At 47.3% G+C, this 25,860-nt stretch overlaps 1 protein-coding gene across 1 annotated transcript in view; it reads left to right on the top strand.

The window, feature by feature from the left end:
* Ubr1 (Ubr1 ubiquitin ligase) overlaps positions 1-25,860 on the top strand; it is a 67,432-nt gene that overhangs the window by 20,850 nt on the left and 20,722 nt on the right. Inside the window, exons 10-21 of the mRNA XM_070527141.1 lie at positions 966-1,352; positions 2,765-2,897; positions 3,804-3,947; positions 4,486-4,756; positions 7,709-7,919; positions 9,113-9,315; positions 10,645-11,059; positions 12,461-12,693; positions 13,417-13,558; positions 15,954-16,059; positions 22,102-22,322; positions 25,172-25,425. Of these exons, the coding sequence (XP_070383242.1) occupies positions 966-1,352; positions 2,765-2,897; positions 3,804-3,947; positions 4,486-4,756; positions 7,709-7,919; positions 9,113-9,315; positions 10,645-11,059; positions 12,461-12,693; positions 13,417-13,558; positions 15,954-16,059; positions 22,102-22,322; positions 25,172-25,425 (2,720 nt within the window). The remainder of the gene's footprint in view (positions 1-965; positions 1,353-2,764; positions 2,898-3,803; positions 3,948-4,485; positions 4,757-7,708; positions 7,920-9,112; positions 9,316-10,644; positions 11,060-12,460; positions 12,694-13,416; positions 13,559-15,953; positions 16,060-22,101; positions 22,323-25,171; positions 25,426-25,860) is intronic.

Here is a 25,860-nt window from a genome sequence, read left to right as displayed (position 1 = left end):
GTGAATATCAAGGCAGTGTTTGCGGCGCGCGCATTTAGAGCTGGACACAATCAACTAGTCCGATTTTGTGCAGTTCTTGGTTTACCAAAACCGATGCACCATAAATCGTTCACCGCCATAACAAAGAAAGTGCATCTCGCTGCTACAAAAGCAGTGGCTGAACTTGGAGTTGGCTCGGAAAGTAACAGCACAGGAACTGGGTCAGCATGGTGCTCACGAAGACTCTATGAGAGAACAACATATTGCGCAGGTGAATTCTAAAGTAGTGCTCTGGATCTAGATACCCTGGCCTGCATTATGTACAATTTTTATATAGATTTCAGCGCTACAACACAAATAAAGAACTTTTATAACTTTCAATCGTGTTTTTCTCAGCTTCATATTTTTGGCCAAACATGGCTTTTGTGCACGACATATTATGTACTTACTGTGGTCCAATCAAGAACAAATTTGGTGTGCATCATCTTTAAGATGTGTAGAATGCACTGATCTAGGTTTTAGTGCAACCAGTTTATTTTTAAGAATGGAAACGTTCAATACCCTTGGGTACCAGTCACTGAAAACGAAGCATCAGATATGAAATTCTCTCAAAATGTTGCTTGTCAAGGGAAATGCATTATCTTGGTTATTAGCACTCACTGGAGTGTTGGGGACAAGAAACGCCATCTTGCACTGCTATATCATGCCAACTGCTAGGTCCAGTAGCTGCACAAACATGCACTGTTTCTCACTTAAGCATGGCACTTAGGACATGAAAGCATCGAGCTATCCTAAAACTAAAAACAGATTTGCAATGAGGATATCAAGCTATACAAGTGGTACAATTTCTATTTGCCTAGCAATAATATTTAAAAAGAAAGGTTTCTGAGGAGCGTCTCCCCTTAATGGTTCCCCGTAGGCAACATTAATCCATGAAGGGTTTAACATCATGGGTGTCTGTCTTGCGCGTGCGTATGCATGCACAGGTGGGCCAGCATGTCGAGTTTGAGGCCGAGTGGGAGACGGGCATCAACATCCAGCTCAAGCTGGCGCCTGTCGTTGCCCTGGCCCTGGAGTGGTGCTCGCGTGACCGCGAGGTGGCCATCAAGGCCCTGCGCAAGGCCCTGCGGGCGCTCGAGGGGGTCCAGGGTCACATGACGGCCGTCGGCCGGGAGCTGGCGGACCACTCGGCCTCGTGTGTCGACTACGATGTGTCCACAGGTCCCGTCTCCATCCACCTGCCCCTGTCGCGCTTTGTGGCGGGCCTTCTCCTCTGCCTGGATCGGTTTGGCTTGGGCTACGACTCTCACGAGTTCCAGTTCCGAGGCAAGCCTACACCCGAGCAGCTGATGGAGCTCCCTCTGCGAACGCAGGTAGGTCCTTTCAAGTGTGACTGTGCAGGTGTTGACTGGAAATAAAATGGAATATGGAAGGACAAACGACAAAGACTGAGTGCATAGCACAGGAGCTGAACACCCGACTAACGTTTCAGCCCTGGAGGATTCCTAGGGTTTCTTAGTGCTGTACGGCCGCTGTAAAGGGAGTGCCGTCATTTTGCAAAGGTCTTGCCATTATGGTTGCAGCATCTGCCACACGCAGGCCGGGCGCCACAACGTTACGTTTTCGACGTCGCTTCCGCTGAAAAAGCGTAAAGTTTAAATGGCAGAACGTCAGCATGCACTGTTGTCAGCATTGACATAAACGAAGCGTCGATGCACTGTGATCTCCCAATAACTGTGTAGTGACCACCGACGTTGCAAACTTTGCGTGGTGGTTGTGCGCCATGCTGCATTGATGCCAGCTCTGAACATCGATTGCAACGAAAAGATAGCAACACTTTAATCATATTCGAGCTCCATTATTTTCGCGCCAGCGCCGGTTCCACCCCGAAAGCAGCCGTTGGTACAAACTGGTCCGATTGGTCCAAATAAGCATAGTGCCTGCAGTGGCGTACGGAGAACTGCGCAAGGTGTTTCGTGTGCAAAGTGACCCACGTGTGCCTACGAGCATGGTTGAGAGTGAGTTGCTTTCCTCACGACTTTTGAAATCCGTGTGCCGTGCTTGCTCGTCTTAGCGGTCGCATCTTCGTCGCAGTTGGACTGGGCAGCGGTTGCGTGCTGCCTGTACCCCATTCGGTTGCGCTTCTTTTACCGTGACCGGGTTTGATGTGTTCGTTGTAACGTTACGCACTTTTGAAAACGCTACTTAAATCTGGACGCAGTTTCAGTGGGCAGAGTTGGAAAATTGTAAATGCAGGAAAACGTGTTCGTTATAACCAATGATTTGTTATATCTCTGATCGTCATAAGTGGGCTTGTCTCTATTTCAATGGAGCACATCCTAAAGCAAGACTTCGTGAACGAATGATCTGCTGCGCTGCAGTTGTAAAAAAAAAAAAACAACGAAACCAATTTCACCGTAATATACCCGTTGTGATGCCTCTGTGGGCTTGGTGTTGCACCACCAAGCAAGAGGCTGCAGGTTCGATCGCTGCCGTGGTGGCTGAATTTCCGACGAGGGCGTAATGCAAAAGCGCTCCTGTACTGTGCAATTCGGAGCGTGTTGGAGAAACCCGTTGATCGATCTAATCCGAAGTTCCTTACTACAAGGTGCCTCATAACCCAGTTTCGGGATGTTAAACTTTACCATTTAAGTGTTAGTTGCAAATATTCACTTTCTTCGGACTGCTCAATTGTTTGAGCACTTTTGCAGCTAAATCGGTTGGCGACTGCAGCAGGCAACCTTTGTGCTGCCGCCTTCATGCCGTGCGGTTCTCCTCTGCACAGGTGATGGTGGCCCAGTTCCGGGCTGGCATGTGGCGTCGCAATGGCTACTCCCTGCTCAACCAGATTTACTTCTACCACAACGTGCGCCTTAGGAATGAGACGTACGACCGTGACATCACCCTCCTGCAGGCAAGTTTGCTGCGGCCTCTCCTCTCGTCATTTGTGCCGGGGCTGGGCGGCGCGTTGGAACGTTGAATCACCAGAGGGGGATATTCTGGAAAGCTGCCAGATTGAGTGGGATTTTCGCATGTCGTTACGCGGTACGAGAACAACCTTAAATTACGAGCATGCTTTGTACCATTGCTCACTGCTAAGCACGAGGCCGCGGGATCAAATCCCGGCCGCGGATAGTGCGTTTCAATGGGGGCGGAATGCATAAAAGCTCTATTACTTAGATTTAGGCGAATTTTAATGAATTCTAGGTCAGTAAAATTACTCTGGAGTGCCCGCACTGCGGCGTCCGTCATAATCAGGTTGTGGTTTTGGCACTTAACGTACCCCACAACTTTTCTGCACCATCGCTAACAGTATGCGAGTGCGATTGGTGGAATCACAATAAGACCGGCGCATTGGCTTGCCAGCTGTGAGCTGGTCCAGAATGTGCCGTTATAAGTTGCTCTTGCTGAGGGCTTGACACTTTATGCTACTATAATCCAAATTTTGAGCTGGGGGTGAACAAATGTTAGCTGTGCAGGTACCGACATTGTCTTGGACATTGCATTTTTTACTTTGTTATAATATCAGTGGAATGCTCGTTGAATTAAACTATGGCCAGCAAAGTGTTACGTTTACTTATACTTGATAATTTGTTATGTTACTGTTCTGAATTTTGAGGTTCAACTGTACTAGGTTAAAAGAAATAGCACTAGAATATGTATTAGAGGATGCTAAATGGTTTGTGAAGGCACCATTTGTTTCTCCTCATAAGACAGGTTATTTTTATTCGGCACCAAGTAGAAGCTGGAAAAACGAACAAACAAACAAACAACAACAAAATGGAGCCTCACGATGAACCTGTTTCCCTGGACTGTGCAGGCAGCTGCTTCGCTCCTGGAGAGCAACGAGTTCCTCATCCACGTGCTCAACAAGTATGGGCTGTTGGCGTGGGCCTCCAACACGTACGACAGCACGCAGGACGAGGCCAACGCCCAGCTCACCGTGACCATCGCCGAGGAGTTCCTCGGTGGGTTCCCCTAGCGACAGAGGGAAGGCACAACAAGGATGTGTGTGCGTGTTGTGTGTGTGTGTGTGTGTGTGTGCGTGTGTGTGTGTGTGCGCGCGTGTGTGCGTGTGTGCGTGTGTGCGTGTGTGCGTGTGTGTGTGTGTGTGTGTGTTTGTGTGTGTGTGAACACTGGGCAGCTCCATGCACGCATTCTTAAAGGGGCCCCGAAGGTCGCGGTCCTCGTATTCTTACGTGTTCTTGAATTTGTTATATGATTGTGTATTTGCAAAAACATTGCAGGCCTGACGTAAGCCCTAGGAGGAGGGGCAGAAATTTATGCACTCAAATACTAGCAAGAAGGCGTATGGTACTTAAAAAAAGAATTGCATTACAATGCATGAGCAAAACAAGACAATTCCCTAGTACGGCAGCAGTCAACTGTCAAATACAATAACAAAAAGAAAAATAGATCTTTGAGACTTGCTTCTGTACTGCACAGAGGTGACCAGAGATGACCAGAGGTGGGCAGGTTTAACTTACTGGTTTCTCTCCCCCACAGGCCTCGTGCTGACGTTGGTCAGCGAGCGCAGTCTTCCCGGCGTGGGCGCGGTGACCGAGACGGACCGGCTCCAGCGGGAGGTGGTGCAGCTCCTCTGCGTGGAGCCCCTCCCCCACAGCCAGCTGGTGAAGCTGCTGCCCCGAGGAAGTTCGCCCGCCCGTGAGGCCCAGGTCGAGCAGGTGCTGCAGCGGGTGGCCCACTTTCGGAGGGACAACCGGGCCGCCACGGTCACCTCGGCCACCTCGGCTGCCGACGCGTCTGCCTCCACCAGGTAGCACACTCGCCTTGTCCCGTTTTTGCGCGCAACGCTGCACGTACGTGTGGCTGCCAGCTTTGTGACAAAAGTTCTCGTAGAGCTTATGAACTCGGGCTCCGTCTACGATTTTACGAATGTTTTAGCATGTTTTGCGATAATTCTTTTTTTGCCGTAAATTTTAGCACCAGACTTTTGGTATTTTTTAAAAATAAAGAGTGTTTGCTAAAAAGTTTTGCTTGTCGGTTTCTGACCATACCCTTAGAAATCTGCGATTGTGAAAGGACAACTGTAGGGGGGGGGGTACCTGCTTTGAGCAAGTTTATTCATAAAGGTTCCTGAAGCAGGTGAAATGAGAGCAATGGCAAAGTCGAAGGAAAAGTACCTGTTAATCTAGAAGCAGTTTGTTCTGTGCTGTCCTAAGTTTGCTGCTGTTTGTGGGCTGCGTGTAAAGGTAAATCATCATGCATAAAGTGTGCACGCATACCAGAAAATGTTTGTGCTCAGGTAAACATAAAAAAAAAGTGCTATTCACCCCTCGCCTCCCTTCTGATGTGGTGTGTGTAGGATTTCTACGAATTTTGAAGTTCGCAGCTTGGAAGGTGTGAAATTTATTAATTGCAACATAAACAAAGTGGGATTATGATCAGTGCAGCTATTGTGCCATGCTCTCCACAAGTGAGGTGGCAAACATAAAAGAACTTTTTCAGAAAGTGGGCCAGAACGTTTTGGAAGCGGTTGACCAATAGTACCAGTGGTGCATTAGACAGGTTTCTACCACACTTTGACTTGGTTTGCAGCGATGCAGAACCCTCTCGATATTGGAGTCACATAAAGCCTCTAGCTGCTAGCATGCTAGCTGCTGCTAGCTGCTAGCTGCTAACATGCTAGCTGTTCCCAGAGAATTATTACAAAGAGCCATGGTGACTGGAGTTCTCAATCAAAATGTGCAGTGAGACTAAAAGACAGAGAAAGGAGACGACGCCCAACGGTTTTTCAACTACAGATATTTATTTCCTCAGGTACACGATTATCATACATATTGAACGGAAATAAAAACAAGAATTAAAGAACAAATTAAATTAAAAATTAAATTAAAGAACAATGTGCATGTCCATAGGATAATCAACACTTAAAATACAAAGCGCTAAAGCGTTGGATCATGAAACGGCACTTTTTTTCGGGTAGTGACACCGAAGGCATGCTCACTCATTCTTTTTTTCTTTCTTTCCTTTCTTTTTTCATGTTAGTGTCATCGTCTTCCTCTGTCTTTGTCTAGTGGTACTGCACATTTTAATCGTAAACCGGAACCAACTAGCCTGCCGACATGTTTTGCTGGAATTCTGGTCCGAGCCGCACTCCCAGTCTAATCAAAGATTTGAGGGGCTCTGAGTGTGCCGAGCGATTTACTTCGGCCAGACGAATGCGAAGCACGCCGCCACCAGAACACTCTAGCAAGCTTGAAAGCAACCAATGGAAGTCAGCGAGGTAGCCATATGAGCGTGTTGGTATGGCGTCTTCTATTTTGCTGTAGAGCAAGCTGAAGGAGAGGGACAACAGAAAGGCACATTTGACAGCCACACAGCGCTAACTTCACCAACAGATTTACTTCCAGATCTCGTTGCAATTTATGCCCTCAGTACGTCATACGATGCATGTAAATAGCTCGGTAAGCATGAACAAAAAATGGGGAGTGACAAGCAGGCATTTTTTAGCCACACTGATTGATAGATATATATATATGTTTAGGGGTGTGCGAATATTCGAAATTTCGAATACGAATCGAATATTTTCCTTATTCGAAGCGTATTCGATTCGAGAAATGCATATTCGTAAATTCCCGAATATTCGAGGACGGCCGAATAATGGTCGAAACGGCGAATATTCGGACAGACTGTGAATAATTTAGCAAAAACGAATTATATGCTTGCTCCACATTCTCCTAAAAACACGTTTATTCTCTGAGAGCTTCACATGATCCGCTCATTATCTGTACGCTCTGCATCAAGATGGCAAGTTGGGCCAGTTTGTTGGGATTCATAGTAAGGTTCGTTATAGCACAACACAAAACAGGGACAAAAGAAGGTACAAAACGAAGACACAGCGTTACAGCACTGTGATCTTAAGTGCTGTAACGAACCTTACTATGAATGTGTACGCTCTGTTCCAGTCTATCTGCATCAGGCCCGTGAGACACGATCAGTTTCAATTCTTTTTTTTTTGCCAAGCTTTATTCCAGGGCTCTTTCATAACAATATATGATGTACTTTCGGGCTTTGTAAGTATGCACAATAAAATATGCACCTAGAAAATGTTACCTGGACAAATGTTGTCACAGTGCATAGAGAGCCCTTACTTTCTGAACATGTCGAGCAGTCAATTTTCCTTCGCGATAATCTGTAACAAGCGTTTACCTGACAGAGCATTACCTGACATTACCTGAGTGCATTACCTATAATGAGTGCCTCTTTAACCTGAAGCAGCCTCGTAAAATGCAATATTATTTTTAATAGGGTAATGAAGCTATTGTTACCTCGTTTTGCAATTTTTTAATACTACACATATATTCGATATTCGATTCGATATTCGAAGACAGTTTTTCACCTTATTCGTATTCGATTCGTATTCGAAAATTTCAATATTCGCACACCCCTATATATGTTGAATGTGAACAAAGATAATTGAGCTCTTTTGTAGATAAGTAAATTCATGGCTTACTGACGCATGTGTCAGCAATTGTTGATATGTTTCCAGCTTCCACTATCAAGTGCTTAGTCTTGCACATGCTTCTACTCATGCTAAGTTTCCTTAAATCAGGGTTTTCAGTTGCAAACCCAGATTTAAACCAACTGAATGTACCACAAGTGTCCAACTCGGCAGGCAACCTTTTTCTGTCCCCTGCTTTTTAGCCGACTTGTGTTGTCTCGCTCGAGTTTGCCCCTCCCTCCTTTTGTGTCCACGAATGCGCAGCCGGTACGAGCTGCGGCCCGAGTTCTACAGCGAGTTCAACCCATTCTTCTACCACTACACGCGCGAGGAGCAGTCCAAGGCGGAGGAGGCCCAGCTGAGGCGTCGGAAGCAGGCCGGACTGGAGCCCTGCTGTCCGCCCCCCTTGCCCCCGGAGTTTGCCCGTCCCTTCGCCATGGTCGTCAACCTGCTTCAGTGTGACGTCATGCTCAGGGTGGGCAGCAACTCTCTGCGTTGTGCGGGTGTCGATTGCACACTTGTGGCCAAATGGGAGAGACCTTCTGTTTGCAAGAAACACAATCATCTAGTACAGCTATGAGAAAGACCACGTGATGTAGTTGACTCTAGCAGGAGCCAAGGCAGTGCCATTTTTGACCGCATTCTAGTGCATGCTTGCTTTGTTTTTTTTAAAAAATATCAGATGGGTCTGGAAACTGCCTGGTGTTACATCTGTCCGGTGTTGGTGCACGTTCAGAATGTGACGTTTCGAGTTGCAGTTTACATTTCTTTGGCTACAGGAATAACATATTTTTTTTGCGCACGTAACCCACCCCCAAAATGAAGAAACGTTCCCCGGAAAGTCGGGGGTGCCCTTCGAGTGCGGTGTCATGGCATCGCGGCACGCGCTGCTGTGATGCAGTGACGCCACTCTCTCTCCCCACCCCTGCGTGTTGAAGCACCCTTCTCCGTGGTCACCTATTCTCCTCCCTCTTTATGGGTCGCCATTTTGCGTTTACTTGTTAGCAAGTGCTGCACGTGGTGCCGGCGAACTGAAACTTCAATCACGATGAGCTGGGTTCAACGGCCGTCCTTTACAATGCAGCAGAAGCTCGCCGAAAAGGTGGGGAACAGGGGTGCGGGCCAGAAATACGACGGGAAAGAGTGTTCATTCGCGAATGGAGACTGTTTTTTGCAGGGATGTGAGCGTCATGTGCATTTATTTCCCTGGGTTACACACGTGGATTTTGTTTTTCTTCTCGTGCTGTTGTAATTGGGGGTGCACGGGTTATACACCGTGGCTGGTTATGCCCAAAGAAAAACATACGGTACGTATTTCGAGCTGCTGAACAAACAAATATCCCCTGATATTGTCACGGTCGAATCTTCTGGTTTTGCTGCAGCCGTAGAACACTCATTGAAATGACGTGTGGCTCATCAAATTTATGTGTTTACTTTGTTATATTTGAGCTTGTTGTATCGAGGTTTGGACTAAAGCCCAATGTTTCTCTGTTGGCATCTCTCAAGCCGTGCCTGGAACCAGCGTCACATTGTGTGTGGATCACTCTTTTTCTTTTTTCCTGACTCTTGCCCCTTTGTACACAGGCGAGTGCTTGAAACCAGTGGCTTCGAGGTGCAAAGTAGCAGTGTCTGTGACAATGATGTACCCGCCCTGCCTTCGGCCCGCAGGTGCTGAACCTGGTGCTGGAGCGGTCGACCAGCCCCAGCACGGGTGCGTTCTCGGAGACCCAACTGGAGAAGGCGCTGCACTTGATTGGGGTGGCGCTTCACGAGGAACAGCGGCTGCGGGACAAGGGGGTGCCCATGGCCGACTCCTTCTTCTGCTTCACCTGCCGAGCCACGCAAGGGGGGCTGGCTGCCGCCCTCGAAAAGTCAGTGCCGGGCACGTTCGGTGCGCGCGCGTCTTTGCGGCTGCGTTGGAAGCGCAACTCTGGCGATTTTACGGCCAAGGGCTGTCTTTCCCGAGAAACACCGAGCTATGTTCATGCTGCCTTGTGGCTTTGCGCAGTTGTCACTGCAGAAGAACTGAAGTGTGGGCTTGTTGTTATAGGTTCATTGAGTTGTCTTGTTCACCGAGCAAGAACTTCAAAAGGGGACGACAGGCAGTGGCACTGTTTCAACATTCACGTACTGCAGTGTTTGCTGCTCCACGGGCAGGAAACGTGACCGGGGGAATTATTCTGCCCGTGACAACTGCACTGATGTTATCGTATGCCCGCTTCTGAAGTTCGTGCTGCGTGTCTACGGGACCACAATGAATCCCGCCGAAACTCGCGCAACCTTTATGCTGGAGGAGCTGTGTTTGGTACCTTGCACACAGATGGTGAGGTTGGAAAAGTAAGGTAACAAGCACTTTGTGCGCAGACACACTGACACATTTCATGGTAAGACACTAGTAAGCATTAATTCTCCATGCAGTCACCATGGTTGTTGAAGCATTTGTTCCATTTGTACGCCATAGCATTGACTCCAGGATAGAAATTACCGTCAAGACTTCTCCTATATCATTGACAAGTGTCAAATGCCATTAGCATACTCAATACGGCAAAACGAGAAACCTGTTTACAGGAACTCACGTTAGCGATGTATACATAATGTTAAAAATGAATGTCTGCTGCTGAGTTCTATTTTTAATTCAAGAACGTTATCTCCTTTCTCACTTGAACTTTTGATGATGGTACTCTGATCGCAGCCATATTAAAATTGATATTTTGCCGTACTGGCATGACAAGTGCTCTGACTACCGGCAGCATTCATATGCTGCAGTTGTTTACTTCTCTGCAGACAGGAAATGCGGCAGGGAGATTATTTGGTCCATGGCAACCGCAGTTATCTTAATTTCTAAGCCACACTCATATTACGAAACGCACCCTTTAACAACGGCAACAGTGGTGTGTTGGAGAGACAATTTCATCACTGGAATTTTGTAATGTATATTGAACACATGTAAAGTGAATTGGTACTTTTGCGTAAGTTGTGCGCAATAATTATGCATTTCTTTTCCTGACTTAATGACTTATTTGGAACATTACTGTTTGTTATGCCTGCGACTATCATCCACCAATATTGGCTTTACGCCCCATTTGCGATGTGTCTTGCGTGGCCCTTTCTCTTTACAGTGCATTGGACTGTACTCTTTACTAAAAGAACAACAGCAGGAACAACAACAACAGTTGATCTTGAACCATTTTTGCTGTTAGGTGTGCCGCTTCGCCTCGTGCGCCCAGCCAGAAGCCCCTGCTGGACCACACGCTCCGGCACTTTAGGACAGTCCGTGATGGCCCTTCCGACGCCGCCTCGACCCCCATGGAGGTCGAGGACTCCTCCGGCACCGCCAAGTCCGACGGAGGCGGTGGAGGCAGTGGTCGCAATGCGGCCGCTGCCGCGGCCCGGCGCGCCCGCATCATGGCCCAGATGTCGGCCATGCAGAAGAACTTCATCCGCGAGTACTCGGACCTCTTCAAGGAGGCCACCGAGACGGAGGTGGCGTCGGCTGCGGCCCCCGAGGTGGTGCGGCACACGTGCATCCTGTGCCGGGAGGACGAGGAGCTGTCCCTGAGCGGCCGCACCCTGGTGCTGTCCGTGCTGGTGCAGCGATCCACCGTGCTCTCCAAGGTGAGCAGGGGGCCGCATGCTTCTGTTGCAGAGAGGCTCGCTGATGGTACGTTCACATCACCATCGTGCACGACGAAAATGTACACGGGTACAAACACAGACCATAGACCTGTCCAATTTAGGGGGAATGCCTCATCTCATTGGCAGTAAATGCAGTACAACTTCAGTATTTCTTCTGCTTCATTGCGTAAGTAATAAAGGTGCCTTAAATGATGTCTCATGTGGGTATCTGTGAGTGAAAAGTCTGACTGCTGTTTAGTGAAAAGTCCAATGACTGTTTTAGCCTGCTGTATTATATGACGCCGTGGTTGCGTGGTGGCTGTGGTGCTGGGCTGCTAAGCGTGAGACTGCAGGATCAAATCCTGGCCACGGCGGCCGAATTTTGATGGGGGCAAAACGCAAACATATCCTTGTATTTGGATTTGGGAGCACCTTAAAGAACCCCAGGTGGTCCGAATTAATTCGGAGTCCCCCACAATGGCGTGCCTCATAATCAGATTGTGGTTTTGGCACGTAAAACCCCATAATCTTTTTTTTTTGTATCCCGTGGCACATCTATGCTTCTATGAGCACTTGTTCTCGCCTTTGTCCTAGTGATGCAGACAGGCAATGAGGCTGCGCTCGTGTCATCTGCTACTGCTGCTACCTTGCTAATTCAGACAAGCTTTGCATCCTTTAGATTCCAACATTGTGTTGGATCCACGTGATTTATTATTTTCTTTTGCACAGAAAAAGTTTTTTTGTTGATCTGTTGCAATTGGAAATCTTGTTTTACATTGCTTTTCAACCCGAGTTGCAATGACATTGTGTATTAATTCCAGAGGCCAACAACAAAGCAATATAGCTAAGTGCCTAGCTGGTATTGAAACAACATTTCGTAAACATTTGGAAATAAACTGGGCATAAATTTGTAAACAAAAAAAAAAGGTTAATGATATCCAACGCACATCTTGGAATTGATGGTTAATCAAGTGTGCTAAATCAGGCCATTTGATTTCTGCGTCTTGAGTGCAAAGGACACTGGTAATCTCGAATGTGCTCTCACACGCCCATGCTATGCAATGCAACGCACACAGTGGCTATCCCAAAGAGCTAGTTGGCATTGGCATGGAAGAAGTGGGCGTGCGATTATGGCCTAACGGTCGAGCATCGGACTGCTACTGTGCTGTTGGACCCAGGTTCAATCCCACCACGGGGTACGCAGCTCAGTGCTTTCTTTTCTTTTTTTCTTTTTTGAAGTTTGAGCTGTTTGTCAAGACAGAAGCAGCACCCATCAGGCAGCAGTCGTGAAAGTCGGGGAGGGTTCGCAAAGTGGAGCTTCGCTGTGGAAATTGAAACCCTACGACACGACCAATCAGTCAAGGGCACCGAAAGCTTCTAACTGATCCGGTTTGTGCGCAGGATCGGTCGCAGCTGCCGCCGCCCCCACCGTCTTCGGGCGGCGAGGACGAGGACGAGTCCCAGTCCAAGAAGGACGGGTCGACGAACCCCCTGGACGAGGAAGACCCCACCTGTGCCTTTGGGGACCTGCGCTACGGTCCGCATGCCAGCACCTGCGGCCACGTCATGCACGCCCGCTGCTGGCAGAAGTTCTTCGAGTCGGTCGTCACCAAGGAGCGGCGGCGCCCAGCCAGGTGAGCAGTGCTAGCCGTTGGACTTCGCACGGCAAGGAGAACGATGGTGCCGATTTTGATGCACTTCTGAAACCGTCTCTTGTACCTTTGCGATTGTAACCGCCAGCCACAAGCAAGGGCGAGAAGAAGGGGAACCAAGGGGCCTGATCTTTGTCAGCGTAAAAGCAGGCAACTGGTCGATGAACCCTTGTGCACGATTGTACGGAACCAAGGCTCCTGTCCAAATTTGCAGCTGAGATCGCTCCTGGCACTCTGCGCAGATAGCGAACTTTGGTGCAGTGCCTGAAGCGCTGCTGGTCGTACGTGCCTACGCATCTGGTGTCGAGTTGCGTGAAATTTCGCAAAAGTGATGGCGTCTCTGAAAGTGATGGTAGTAGGGCACAAAATAAACCCACAGCAACCTTCAAGAAAACGTGCTTGACTCCGCGTCTGATGGCTCTGATGGTTGCCAGCGCCACGAATGTGGTTTTGGTTTCGTGTCCGATTGTAAAGTGCCGGCAATTTTCAGGTCCATCTTTCTTTTTGAAAAAGAAGAAAGGCGCGCATTAGATTCATGTAAATAACAGTAGTGTTGTGCAGTTTTACTGGCTGCGGTCATGAACTGCTCAGAAATTCGATAACTTTAAGGTGTCATAATCAGGGCAAACTTTTGATGCCAGCTGTACAGAGGGGACAGAGCAGAACAGGCGGCCCGTCGCTTATGCACTCGGATGCCATGCGCAGGTACGGCCGGCACATCAGCTTCAACGTGGAGAAGCGAGAGTTCCTCTGTCCGCTGTGCGAGTGCCTGAGCAACGCGGTAGTCCCCCTGCTGCCGCCGGTGTCGGCACTGGTGCCTTCCGAGTGCCTTGAACGGGCCGCCCAGGTAGGATGCGGGAGCACAGTTAACTACAATTGCGAGTCAGATGTTGTCTTGCTTGGTTCCCTCTTTGAGTCGAATAGTCGCTGCTCGTGCACACGGATATTTTTGTAATAGTTTTTGAACATATCAAATAGTGGGGTGTGCATGTTCAAACATGACATTAAAAGTGAACGTGGGATAAATTTCATCCTGGCTGCCATAGTAGACATGAAACGTGAGAAGTTCCACGTTGGAGAATGTTGGACATTGCTCAGGGGGCCAGACTTGTTTTTCCAAGCTGCAATCATTTGCACTCTCCTAATGCTCCTGGGTAGGAGAGCGAACCGCTTATTTGTGCCTAATGCACCATTAATGCTTTCTATTAGGGGTGTGCGAATGCTAAAATATTCGATTTCGAATCGAACAGAGAACATTTGAATAATTTGATTTGCAAATCGAACATCTAATGTTCGTTTTCTCGAACATTCGATTTTTCGAATATTGGTACCTTCGGCGAATGACTCCGCAGTGACAGGTGCCTTGATGCACGCAGCGTACTTACGGTGCGCAGTCATTATTGGTGCAAGGTTCAACCAGGTCGACTAGACCGAACGAAATGATTAACGCTATGTAGCACAGAGGGAACCACAAAAGCAGCGCTTGTGCAAATCACAGAACCATGCGTGAAGATCAAGAATGTTTTTACTGTCGATCGACGCGTGCGGTTCCCATGACTGCGCAGAGCAATGCCGAGTGATGTGATCTGCATTCCTCGCTGTTGTCTGTCCTGCAGATTGGCCTTAACGAGCTGATGATAACCCACTAAAACCACCTGCCATAAAGACTGAAAAGCTTCCTGTTTTTCTGGTCGAAAACTGAAAAGCAGTACTTTCTAAGCAATGGAAGATTGCTATTGAGCGCTGTTTGGCCCACTGTTAAACTGAAAACCCCATTGGCATTTAGGACAACTTCGCTGTTTCTTCAGCTTCCATGGAAGAAAAAAAAAGCATTTAATTCTATTTGGCAGCCATTCTATTGACCAAAAATATTTTCCAGGCCTTCGTATATGAAGTGAGTTGTTATCACTGCTGGTATACTAATTTGGTGTTCCCTTTAATAAGAGTAGAACATAATATGCATCTTGATTCGTAAGTACCCAAGTCACTGATAGCTGGCAAGATTCTTTTTTAGGTAATGTGATTTGCCTCCTAAGCATGTGCATCACTATGATATTTTGCACAAAATTTGGAAGCAGGAATGTTTGTGTTAAATTTCTTGATATTCCATATTCAATTTGATATATGGCTTTTTTTCTTGATTCGATTCAATATTCGATTCAAAATCTGCTATTTGGTATTCGTATACCCTCACTTTTTGTATTTCACACTTGATAACATGCAATAAGATGGTAAGTGCTCGCTAAACATTTAGTATGCTAGGAGATAAATATTGTTTTATGTTGATGGGGAAAATGGCAGTTCTTAGTTCGAGAACTATGTGAAGTATTCAGTGTAGTCGATGACTGATTTTCAAGATGCCCGATTTTTCAAATGTTCTTGCGGTCCCTGGGGAGTCCACAAAATCAGGCATTGACTATTAAATTCAATTCACTTCCAGCACTATATTTGGTTAGTATTCAATTCAATTTCAAAAAGAGTACCATTCTCACATCCTTATAAGTAAATAGCCTTTCATTTCCCATGAGGATGTTGGCGAAAACATATGGATGCTTACAAGGGTTCAGTTTTGGCCTTCTTCGTTTGGGATATTTTCTGCTGCTGTTAATTTCAAAAAATTGTGTGCTTCAGTTGCTTTGTTACGTGCAGACAGTAATATCAAACAGCTCAATCGTTCAAGCTGCACAAATCAATAAGCTAGTCCTAGAGATCCCTACACAGATTTGTCTAATCTTTGTGCTTGTCGCTTCAGATGTTCTTGTTTTACTAGGCTTTATATTTGTAAATTTCTATGGGAATTACATTTGTCCACACGCATAGAGGCAATAGGTGACGTCCAAAGCATTGGCAGCTTTGACATGCTTCCAACACTCCTTAGTTGCTTCCGGTGCATACAGCCTGCAAAAGCATTGCCTTCGAGATTCGTTACTGTTACTCCAAGGAAGCGGTCGTTGGGTGCTGGATTTGTACTGAGCATGCATGCATAATCATTGTTAATTGTGACATTCATAACGTGATGTTCTGTTGAAGGTGATCGGTATGCAAAGACTTTTTAAGCTGGTAGGATAAAGCTTCGGCAAATTGAAGCATTGCTAACCACGATTCCCTTGGTGGCTTAGCCGGCGGACTTGCAGCTGCCGTAAACATTAGCTCTGGGGTTATCTTGTAATTGCCATTTTTGTAAGAAACTTTGGGCTGTCGGCAACCTCTACTCTTTCTCTCGCTGTTCCTGTGCAACGCAGGTTCAGGCCCTTGGCCCCGACCCAGGCTTTGAGGCATGGCTGCGGGGTGCCCGCCTGGCTCTGGAGCGAGCCACCCTGCTGCGTCGGGAGGGTCCGTCCAGCGAGGGTGAGTGGGGTGGGGAGGGGGCTGTATTTGTGTCGCCTAGCATGAAGGACATCATTGGGTGTGTTTTCGAGCATTAGTAGCTCACTTGACTAATGTTCCTGGCTGGAAAGCCATGGTCACATGGCTAGCGGAGTGTGGTCGACATTTATTTATTTATTTATGTATTTATTTATTTATTTATTTATTTATTTATTCACAATACCTCCAAGGCCCCAGTGAAGGGGTTTTACGTTAGGGGTGGGCTATTTACATATGTCTTAAATGTTACACAATTTTCTATCACTGTCTTGAAGTCGGTGATACTGGAGAGGAGCACAATGTTGGGTCTGTTCCAAGTTGCCTGAAGCTGTGCAGGCTTGCTGTGTACTGGTTGTTCCAGCTAACAGGCAGCAAGCTTAGAAACGAAGCGAAGCCATCCGTTCCGATAAAACCGGCTGCACGTTTTTGGGAACCTCCTGGACAAGCCTGCTCTGTTTCTTTATTAATTATTGTGGTGATTAACTAACAAATTCTTTAATTGTTGATTTTAAATCCACAGTGCCACTGGCAGGGATTGCAGAGCACATTTTAAATCCTCTTTCAATTGTTTACAATGGGTGACCATCTAAGTAATGTTTTCTTTTTTCTGTGCTTGAAGCACAGCCTCCGAAATCGTTAAGAAGACACCGTGGCATACCACTTCTATACCGCTATGACATTCTTTTAAACGCAGGCAAAAAAAATGTTCTGCAATAGGTATTGCAGGCAATCGACAGTGACGTTTTCAAATGTGCTCTTCAAGCCTTGCTTTGACACTGTGGCCATGAAGTTAATAATTATGCGATGATGTGGGTTGAGTTTGTATTGAATTTTTAGTGCGAGAGAGAGAGAGAGAGATTTATTCGAAAGACTAAATGGGTTTGTGGCGTGGGGCACACTTGGTTCATGGGTCCCATTCAAGTGGAGGTCGCTGCCCTCAGTCCAGGGCGCCACAGGCTGTTGCCGCTCTGCGTGCCCTGTCGATCGAACTGAGTTGATCGTCAAGGCTGTCGCTGGCCAGCAGCCCCTCCCACCGCTCCACCCTCGCTTGGTCTATAGGGGCCAGTCCGGGGATGGCCCAGCAAGTCCAGGTGGTGCGTAAATGTGTTGGCTTCTCAGAGCACCATGGGCAACGTGTGGGGTATGCCGTTGGGTGCGTTTCATTAAGAATGTGTAAGTTGGGGTACGTGCCAGTCTGGATCAAGCGCCAGCTGACAGCCTCCTCCTTTGTTAGTTTCTATAGGGAAGGGAGTAGATCCACTCCAGTCTCTTGTAGTAATTTAGGATTGCCGCATAGTCACACAGTACTGAGGTGGACTCCTCTGGGGCAAGATCACGAAGTGCTCGGTCTGTTGGGTATCCTCGAGCCACAGGCACGTACCCAGGATTTTTTTTCGGGGGGGGCCCACCACCTTCATCATCATCATCATCGTCGTCGTCGTCATTATCATCATCATCATCAGCCTGTTTTAAGTCCACTGCAGAACGAAGGCCTCTTCCTGCGATCTCCAATTACCCCTGTCCTGCGCCAACCGATTCCAACTATCGCCCGCGAATTTCCTAATTTCATCGCTCCACCTAGTCTTTTGTCATCCTCGATTGCGTTTTCCTTCTCTTGGTACCCATTCTGCAACCCTAATGGTCCAACGGTTATCTAACCAGCGCATTACATGACCTGCCCAGCTCGATTTTTTCCTCTTGATGTCAATTAGAATATCGTCTATACCCGTTTGCTCTCTGATCCAAACAACTGTCTTTCTGTATCTTAATGTTATGCCTAGCAATCTTCATTCCATCGCTCTTTGCATGGTCCTTGCTCTCAAACATCTTTGTCAGTCTCCGACTCTCTGCCCCATATGTCAGCATTGGCAAAATGCATTGATTGCACATCTTACTTTTCAATGATAATGGCAAGCTTCCAGTCAGGAGCTGGCAATGTCTGCCGTATGCGATCCGACCCATTTTTATTCTTCTGTGAATTTCCTTCTCATAATCAGGGTTCCCTGTGATTAATTGACCTAGGTAAGCGTGCTCCTTCACAGTCTCTAGAGGCCCACTGGTGATCCTGATCTCTTGTTCCTGTGCCCGGCTGTTTATCATTATCTTTATCTTCTGCATATTAATATTCAACCCCACTCTTACACTCTCTCTGTTAAGGTCTCCAATGATTTGTTGTAACTCGTCTGCATTGTTGTTGAATAGAACAATGTCATCGGCAAACCGAAGGTTGCTGAGATATTCGCCGTCGATCTTTACTCCTAAGCCTTCCCAGCTTAATAGCTTGAATTCTTCTAAGCAAGCAGTGGATAGCTTTGGAGAAATTGTGTCTCCCTGTCTGACCCCTTTCCCTATAGGTATCTCCCTGCTTTTCTTGTGTACAATTAAGGTAGCTGTAGAACCTCTGTAGATATTCTTACGCGAAAGATGAGTCAGTAAGACGAGAAACTATTTATAGGTTATATTTACAACAACGCTTGCAGCGCTGACCGGTCAGATTCACAGCGCGAGCCCAGTTCGTTCTTCCTCCTCTTTTCTGGAGTGATGGCACCCACGCGCCTCGTTCAAACAAATACCACACGCATGTAGCAATATTACTCCGCCAGTTAATAACAGAAGCAAACAAAATCACCGTCATGCGGCCTTATCAAAATGGCGTCGTGCTTGATAGCTCCGGATTGTCGGCTGTTCTTGAAGAGTTTTTCCATCGGCGGAATCAATGAGGTATGCAACAGACATGGACAAAGTGTACGGAGTCTGAGTATATTTCACTCTTCAAAAGTCTGCGGTACAGTTCTTTTCACTGCTGAGCCGGTTTACTCATGAAACTTCACTGCCAACTGAAGTGAAGCTTGACAATAAATAGTTGCAGCGAAGCAAGCATTTCAGTTCAATAAATAATTAGGCTTTCGTCATTCCACTGTAGTAGGCGAGGGAAAACGTGTAAAATTAAGCGCTAATAATTTTACTTTTTTATGGTTACCGCCTTATTTGGGTAACAGGAAAAGTTTGAAGTACGGATTATTTGCAGCCTCGTGGAGGAACAGTGGCTGGTTGTAATGAGGGCGTGGGCGAGGCTTCACTGTAGACTTAAGTTGTCTCCGACTATAGTGCATTTTTTGTATTAGCTCTGGAAGATTTACAGCGAAATATACGTTTGCGAAACAATCACAGTTCTTTTGGATTCCTCGTTTGCTGCTCCAAGTGCGAAAACGACTCGTGCTGTTATTTGGGAAGTTGCGTATACCGCTGTGTGGCCGCCAGTCCCATACAACCGCGTAGAGCGCAGGATACTGCGATTGTAGACGTACTGCGCCCACCGCGAAAGGTTAGAAAAACACCCACATAAGCACAATAGAGAAGTGGCTACGTGAGGCGATTCGACCGATAACTGCAGAAGCGTCATTCAAAACACGTAATTGTTCTGCGCTTCCGACGGCGTTTTCTCTACTTCCTATTTAAATAAAAAGATGTTGATCCATAAATATTTTATGAAGCAACGGTTATATTTGTTAGATTTGTTGTTAAATTCGCTTTTCCTTGCAGTTAGGTTGCTGCCTTGGCTCTCTCCCTTAGTAGATCGCTCGATTTCTCAACTCCTTGCGATTTTTGTTTCCAGTTGCCAATTTTGCACGAGAAGTGCTATACAATTAGGGAAAAACCAGACGAGGTAACGGGCGACAGTCATCTTGATTATGGGTTTGAGGGTTATTGCAGGTTTTCGTGATGGACGCTGTTTCACATTATTTTATTTCCCACCTTATCTAACCTATATCACGTGTATATGATTCCGGGCATCTGCCAGCGTCGCGACGAGCTGTCATTCAAAGAAATAATGAAGCGAAAGGAAAAGTTAAACGCAATTGGCGTTTTCTCCACCCGCAACTCGTTCCACGAGAGTACAGACCAGCTGACTAACAGCCGCATCCCTTTCCTGGTCCCTGGATGAGCCTAAACAAAGAAGGTTGAACTAACAAAACATTATCCCTCTAGAGAAAAGTGTATAATAGCTGTGTCTTACCAGTACTCACCTACGGGGCAGAAACCTGGAGGCTTACGAAAAGGGTTCTACTCAAATTGAGGACGACGCAACGAGCTATGGAAAGAAGAATGATAGGTGTAACGTTAAGGGATAAGAAAAGAGCAGATTGGGTGAGGGAACAAACGCGAGTTAATGACATCTTAGTTGAAATCTAGAAAAAGAAATGGGCATGGGCAGGACATGTAATGAGGAGGGAAGATAACCGATGGTCATTAAGGGTTACGGACTGGATTCCAAGGGAAGGGAAGCGTAGCAGGGGACGGCAGAAAGTTAGGTGGGCGGATGAGATTAAGAAATTTGCAGGGACGGCATGGCCACAATTAGTACATGACCGGGGTTGTTGGAGAAATATGGGAGAGGCCTTTGCCCTGCAGTGGGCGTAACCAGGCTGATGATGATGATGATGATGATGCACGTGACAGTTGAATGGATGGTGACAAATGAACGCATCTCAAGTTAATCTCGTGGGCGCCGAATCTATGAGAAAACCGGCCTTCACATCCCAAGAGATGCTGATAACTACCGCCATCCAAAAGAAGTGAAAAAGGCAGCATAATGCTGACCGATGAATAGCTGCCCAGTCTCAACATTCATCTGGCAGCGCTTTAGGAATGTGTGAGGAGTGGTGGCGTGGGTGGGGAGGGGGGGGGGGTATGCCATTTGATTTCGGGGGGGGCCCGGGCCCCCCCGGGCCCCCCCCTGGGTACGTGCCTGTCGAGCCACCCTGTCTGCCTCCCGGTTCCCTTCCAGTGACCATAATGTGACCCGGCGTCCACGTTATGGTATGCTAGTGGGGGATTTCCTGTATCTAGGGGGTCGGTAAGATTTGGTGCATCAAGGAGAATACTTGTTGCGGTTTGGCCGACTCACCCGTGCAGGAAATTTCGGCAGGCCACCTTCAGACTGGCAAGCTGTCGGGGTTGTGCAGCCAAGTTACTTACGAATGGTCGCTTTGGTCGAGAAGCAACCGTTTCGGGTCAGTCGCAAAGCTGCTGAGCCAATCAACGGCGCATGAGCAGGACGTTGGAATACACTGATGGCTATTTTGATGTGGCGGTGTTGGTGTGAGCATGTACGAATGGCTGCAGTCGGCCAGACTTTTGGTCAGAAAGGAAAGGGAGTACCTCGCCAGAACTTGCTATGGCATTTCCGATTTTGAAACCTTTGACAGGTGGCAAATGATGCCGAACCCGACACTGAAAAGGCTCTTTATTGTTGATGTGACTGCAGATTGACCCGTGTAGTACCCACTGTGGCTGCGCATGAAGGGCCGATTGAGTCACAGTATGTGCGGTTCACGTTTTCTTCTTGTCGTGCCAATTGACCTTCACAAGTGGACAGTATAACTCGCAAAACCCACCTGCCTTCAAAGCTAGGAAAACCCTTCTGTATTTTGGAAGAAACTTGGAACAGACAGGCAGACAAAGAACTTTATTGATGGTCCCGAAAAGAAACCTTGAAAGTTTTCTACGCAATAAGGGATTTCCATAAAACAGAGGTCCACTATATAAAGTCTTGTAAGCTGTTCTGTACAACATAACTTCAGTAATTCAGTTTAAGCGGGCAAAAAGCACTTGATTCTGTTCAGCAGACATTCTGTTGATAAAAGAAAATGTTTTCCAGGCCTTCGGATAGCATTGAGCTGTAATCACTGCTGGCACACTAATTTAGTATTCCCTTTAATAAGAGCACACCATACTGTACATCTTGATTCCTAGGGTACCCAAGTTACTGATAGCTTGCAACATTCTTGTCATGCAATGCTAGTAGACTCCTGACCATTTGCAGCAGCATGTTTTCTTGCGCACTATTTCTAAGCATTAATCTTTGAGATAAGTTTTCCGTTGTTCAATATCCGGCTTTCTTTTTCTTGATTCGATTCAATATTGTGTTTTACATCTACTATTTGGTATTCGCACACGCCTACTAATCAGGTAATTTAGAATTGGCCTAATCTTATTTTTTTTTCGGTCTCGGCTGCGTAGACAAAATGCACCCCCGCCTGCTGCCTCCGCCCCTGAAGGAGGTGCTGGAGGCGATTCCTCCCGAAGCAGCCAGCCACCTGTCCCGCCTGTATGCCTGCTACAAGGAGCCTGCGGCCGCCAACGCAAATGGCGCTGGCAACGGTGCGGAGGGTGGTGGTGGCCTGCAGTTCCCGGGCACATTGTCTGAAATGCTCAAGCTTTTCTGCCAGGCCTGCTACATGGTGGGTCCTCCATACACTCCTGCTTATAGTCTTGGTAGTAACAAAAAAAAAGGTCAGTCAATTGGTTGATCCAACGGAAATGCGTTAACATTAAACCTTCGCGAGCTTTAACTAACCGAATGACTGAAGAAGGCCACAAGGCTCCATAACAAGGCCTAACAGATGTTACTTTAAGGGGGGACACGGCTCTTGGCGGCGAAAAAATCGCGAAAAAATCGATTTTTTGAAAAAGAAATTTTCGAATTCTACAGCTAATATTCCTTTAATTCACCAAATTTCGAATCTCAGGGAAGAGTATTTCGTCCGCAATATCAATTTATAACATCACTGTGAGCTGAATTCCGCGCAGAAACAGCCCTTTTTATCGCGACGCGTAGCTCTTTTTCTACGCGCGCGATCGCAGCCATCTTGGTCTCGTTGGAAAGAGGAGCCTTCCTTCTTTAATTTCCCGCGAAAAGTGACTCCGTCGGTACGCCAGTGACGTTGAAATCCGGGGAGGAAAAAAGCCCGAACGCGCGATCCGATTCGTTGACTAGCGCACGTGACCAAAGACGCGTGCTGTGGTTGGCTGCGCGAGGTTCCCATCGTCTGCTCCACTCCGCAGGCGACGCGACTGCGCGTCTCGTAGGTTTGATGGCACCATGCCCAACGATGTCCGATCCACCGGGAAAGTTCACCATGAGGCACAAGTTCGGCAAGAAGAAGAAGCGATCAGCTTATAACTTTCAAAAGCGCTCCATTCCTTCTGAAAGCATCGAGAGTAGCTCGCCGCCAACCGCAAATGATGCCGAAACCGCGGACGATGCCGAAGTAGGCCTAGCCAGCTCACAAATGAGTGAAATCGTTACGGACAGCGGCCGCGGTCGGCGTGACACTGCAATGTTGCAGCGTGCGGATTTGTTGCAGAGGGAGATGAATGCTCACAAAACTTCGAGTTCTTGCGTCAACGTCAGTAACAAAGCGGGTGCTGGATTTGCTCACTCGCGCCGACGGCGTTGCAGCCGCGCCAGTCGACGCCGAGGCAGGTTTCGCTATCCTCAGTAGGACTCGGTGAACGCACTGATGTCTTTTGTCAAGTGCAAGGTGTGCGGCGGCAGCGTCGCAGGAGGCAAAAGCGAACAGTAATCTGGCCTCGGCATAAAGATCGTTATCACGTGCGCGTGTTGCGGCGATATCGCGTCGGGGTGGAGCTCGACCTGCGTGAACGACAACCTTGCCGCGCACGCGATGCAAGCCACCGGGAATCGGCGAACAGCGCTAACGATGTTTTTGCCGCATTTGGGTGGCCGTGGTCAGAGCGACTACATTCCTGGTGGCTTTTAGCCACTTTCACTGCAAAATAATGCGAAATTATTTCTGTACTTTTGATTATAAGTGAATGTAATCCTTTTTTCTCGTTTTCTCGAAACACCGACTTTTCACTTGTACACAATGTAGGGTCAGATTTTGGAATTTATGCTTTAAAAATTTCCAATTCTGCTTTAGATAAGACAGTAGGGTAGCCACAATTCGAACAGTAAAGATTGAATAGCTATAAAATTACTAATATTTGATATATCAAAATAGTATTCCTACCATTATGTTCCTTATGTTTTCTTGTACCCAGGCATGTGCCAATAGGAATTCCGTAGCGCATTCCCCCCCCCCATTGTTTCTACAAATTATGAACAATGAATTTCATTTATCTTCAGAACTAAATGGCCTATTGGAAAAATAATTAGATATTTGAAATCGGCACAAGTCTTAACAAGAATGGAAAGTTTCATGAATATTGATGGAAAACATCATGAACATTATTTGAATTAGTGTCCCCCCTTAAAGAAGCGAAAATTTCATTCTTGCCTGGTTGGACCCCTGTATCATCCTTGATCAATTTAGTATTCAAGCATTTGCCGTAATCACCATGAACATGTCCTGAAATGTTTTTTCTCGTTTTCTCAAAACAACATTTTTGATGGTAGTGTAGTTTTGGAGTGACGATATCTCTGGTTCTACTCATCTTATTGCAATAATTCTTTTTTCGTCAGAGAGGTGGACAAATTGGGAGTGCAGTAGGCCTAAAATGTGAACAAATACCATTACAGAAATTTTGCAAAAGTAATAGTTTCTCCAGGGTTTCACAAATGCCTTCTGCTTACAAAAGTTTGACATGCTGTAACTTTGGTATAAATCAGTTTAGAACATTCATTCTTGTAGCACTGCAACCTCTGATCATTCAACATCATTTTGATGTGCCAGTCTCCTTCATTAACAGCCAGCATTGTAGAGAGAACTTGCCTCCAAATTAGTCCATACAAAAAAGCATGAATTGCTTATATTTTGAAAAGTACTTGTTGCATGGGAAAACCAATTGAATATTTGAAATCAGCATGTCAAAATACATAAGTGATGGAAGTTTTATCAAATTGTGGCCACAAATAAAAAAAGAAAATTTAAGTGGGGTGTCCCCCCTTAATTAAGCTATACTTAAAGACGTGTGCCTTCACAAGTCTGAACCTGTCAAATATAAGATCGTCGCACTGTACCAAAGCACACCATAGTGTGATTCCCTTATCTGCCTTGGTGGCCTGCTGTTGGCCCCTTAACGATTTCTAATGCATGTCACTTCACACTGTACTCGAAGACGCAGGCCCGCATCCAGCTAGTTTCACTACAGGTGTTATCGCTAGATCGTTAGATTTCGCCAACGCAGTTCGTCTCTCACTGCACGCACACTCTAGACGAGACTCTCGACCTCTGTTACGAGGATGTCTAAACCCCACTTCCGCTGGTAGAGGTGACTGCCGGTAGGCGCACCGGCCTACTACCAAGCCCTCCTTGACGCGTGCGCTCTCCGCGGTGCCTCCCAGGTGGGCCTGGATGCCCACCCCAACGTGGACGACGACCGGGTGCCCGCCCAGGTGTGGTGGTCGTGCGCCTACACCATCCACGGGGCCGAGTGGCTCCTGCGGGGCAAGCCCCTGCTGGGCGACCTGTCGGCGCGGCGATTGCACTGCCTCGAGGCCCTGGTGCGCACCGCGGCCGCCTCGCTGCGCGTCTCGCCCCCCGAGGCCGTGTCCAGTCACTGCCTGCGGCTCCTGGGCCGGGTGTTTGCTGTAGCCAGGTGGGTCCGTTTCTCCAGCCCTCTCTGGGGCAGAGGGCTGTCTTTTGTCGCCCCTGGCGCCTGTCGCCGAGTTCCTTACAGTTGCTCCGGCAGAAAAGTGATCCTGCGGTGTTGTTGAATGCGTGGTGGCGGCAACGGTTGGCTGCAGCGCGGACGAGGAACAAAATTACCACGCGTGGATGTGTGCGGGATATGGACCCCTACATCAGTGACGTGGGGAACAGAGTTGAGCAGTACTGGAAGTACTTTTGCCGTCTGTTAGCTCCACAAAAGCCCAAACATTATGCAGCATTAAAGGAAACTGAGAAGAACTTGTTTGCAGATAATTCGTCAAAAATTAATTGGTGTGATATATAAGATTGTTGGTTTGCTGAACTATCCATAATTGAGACGTTCATTACTATGGGTTCTGCGTCAAGTTTTCAGCACCTAAAT

The sequence above is a fragment of the Dermacentor albipictus genome, chromosome 10 (genome assembly GCF_038994185.2).
Source record: "Dermacentor albipictus isolate Rhodes 1998 colony chromosome 10, USDA_Dalb.pri_finalv2, whole genome shotgun sequence".
Lineage (NCBI taxonomy): Eukaryota > Metazoa > Arthropoda > Arachnida > Ixodida > Ixodidae > Dermacentor > Dermacentor albipictus.
This window is presented reverse-complemented; position numbering and strand designations above follow the sequence as displayed.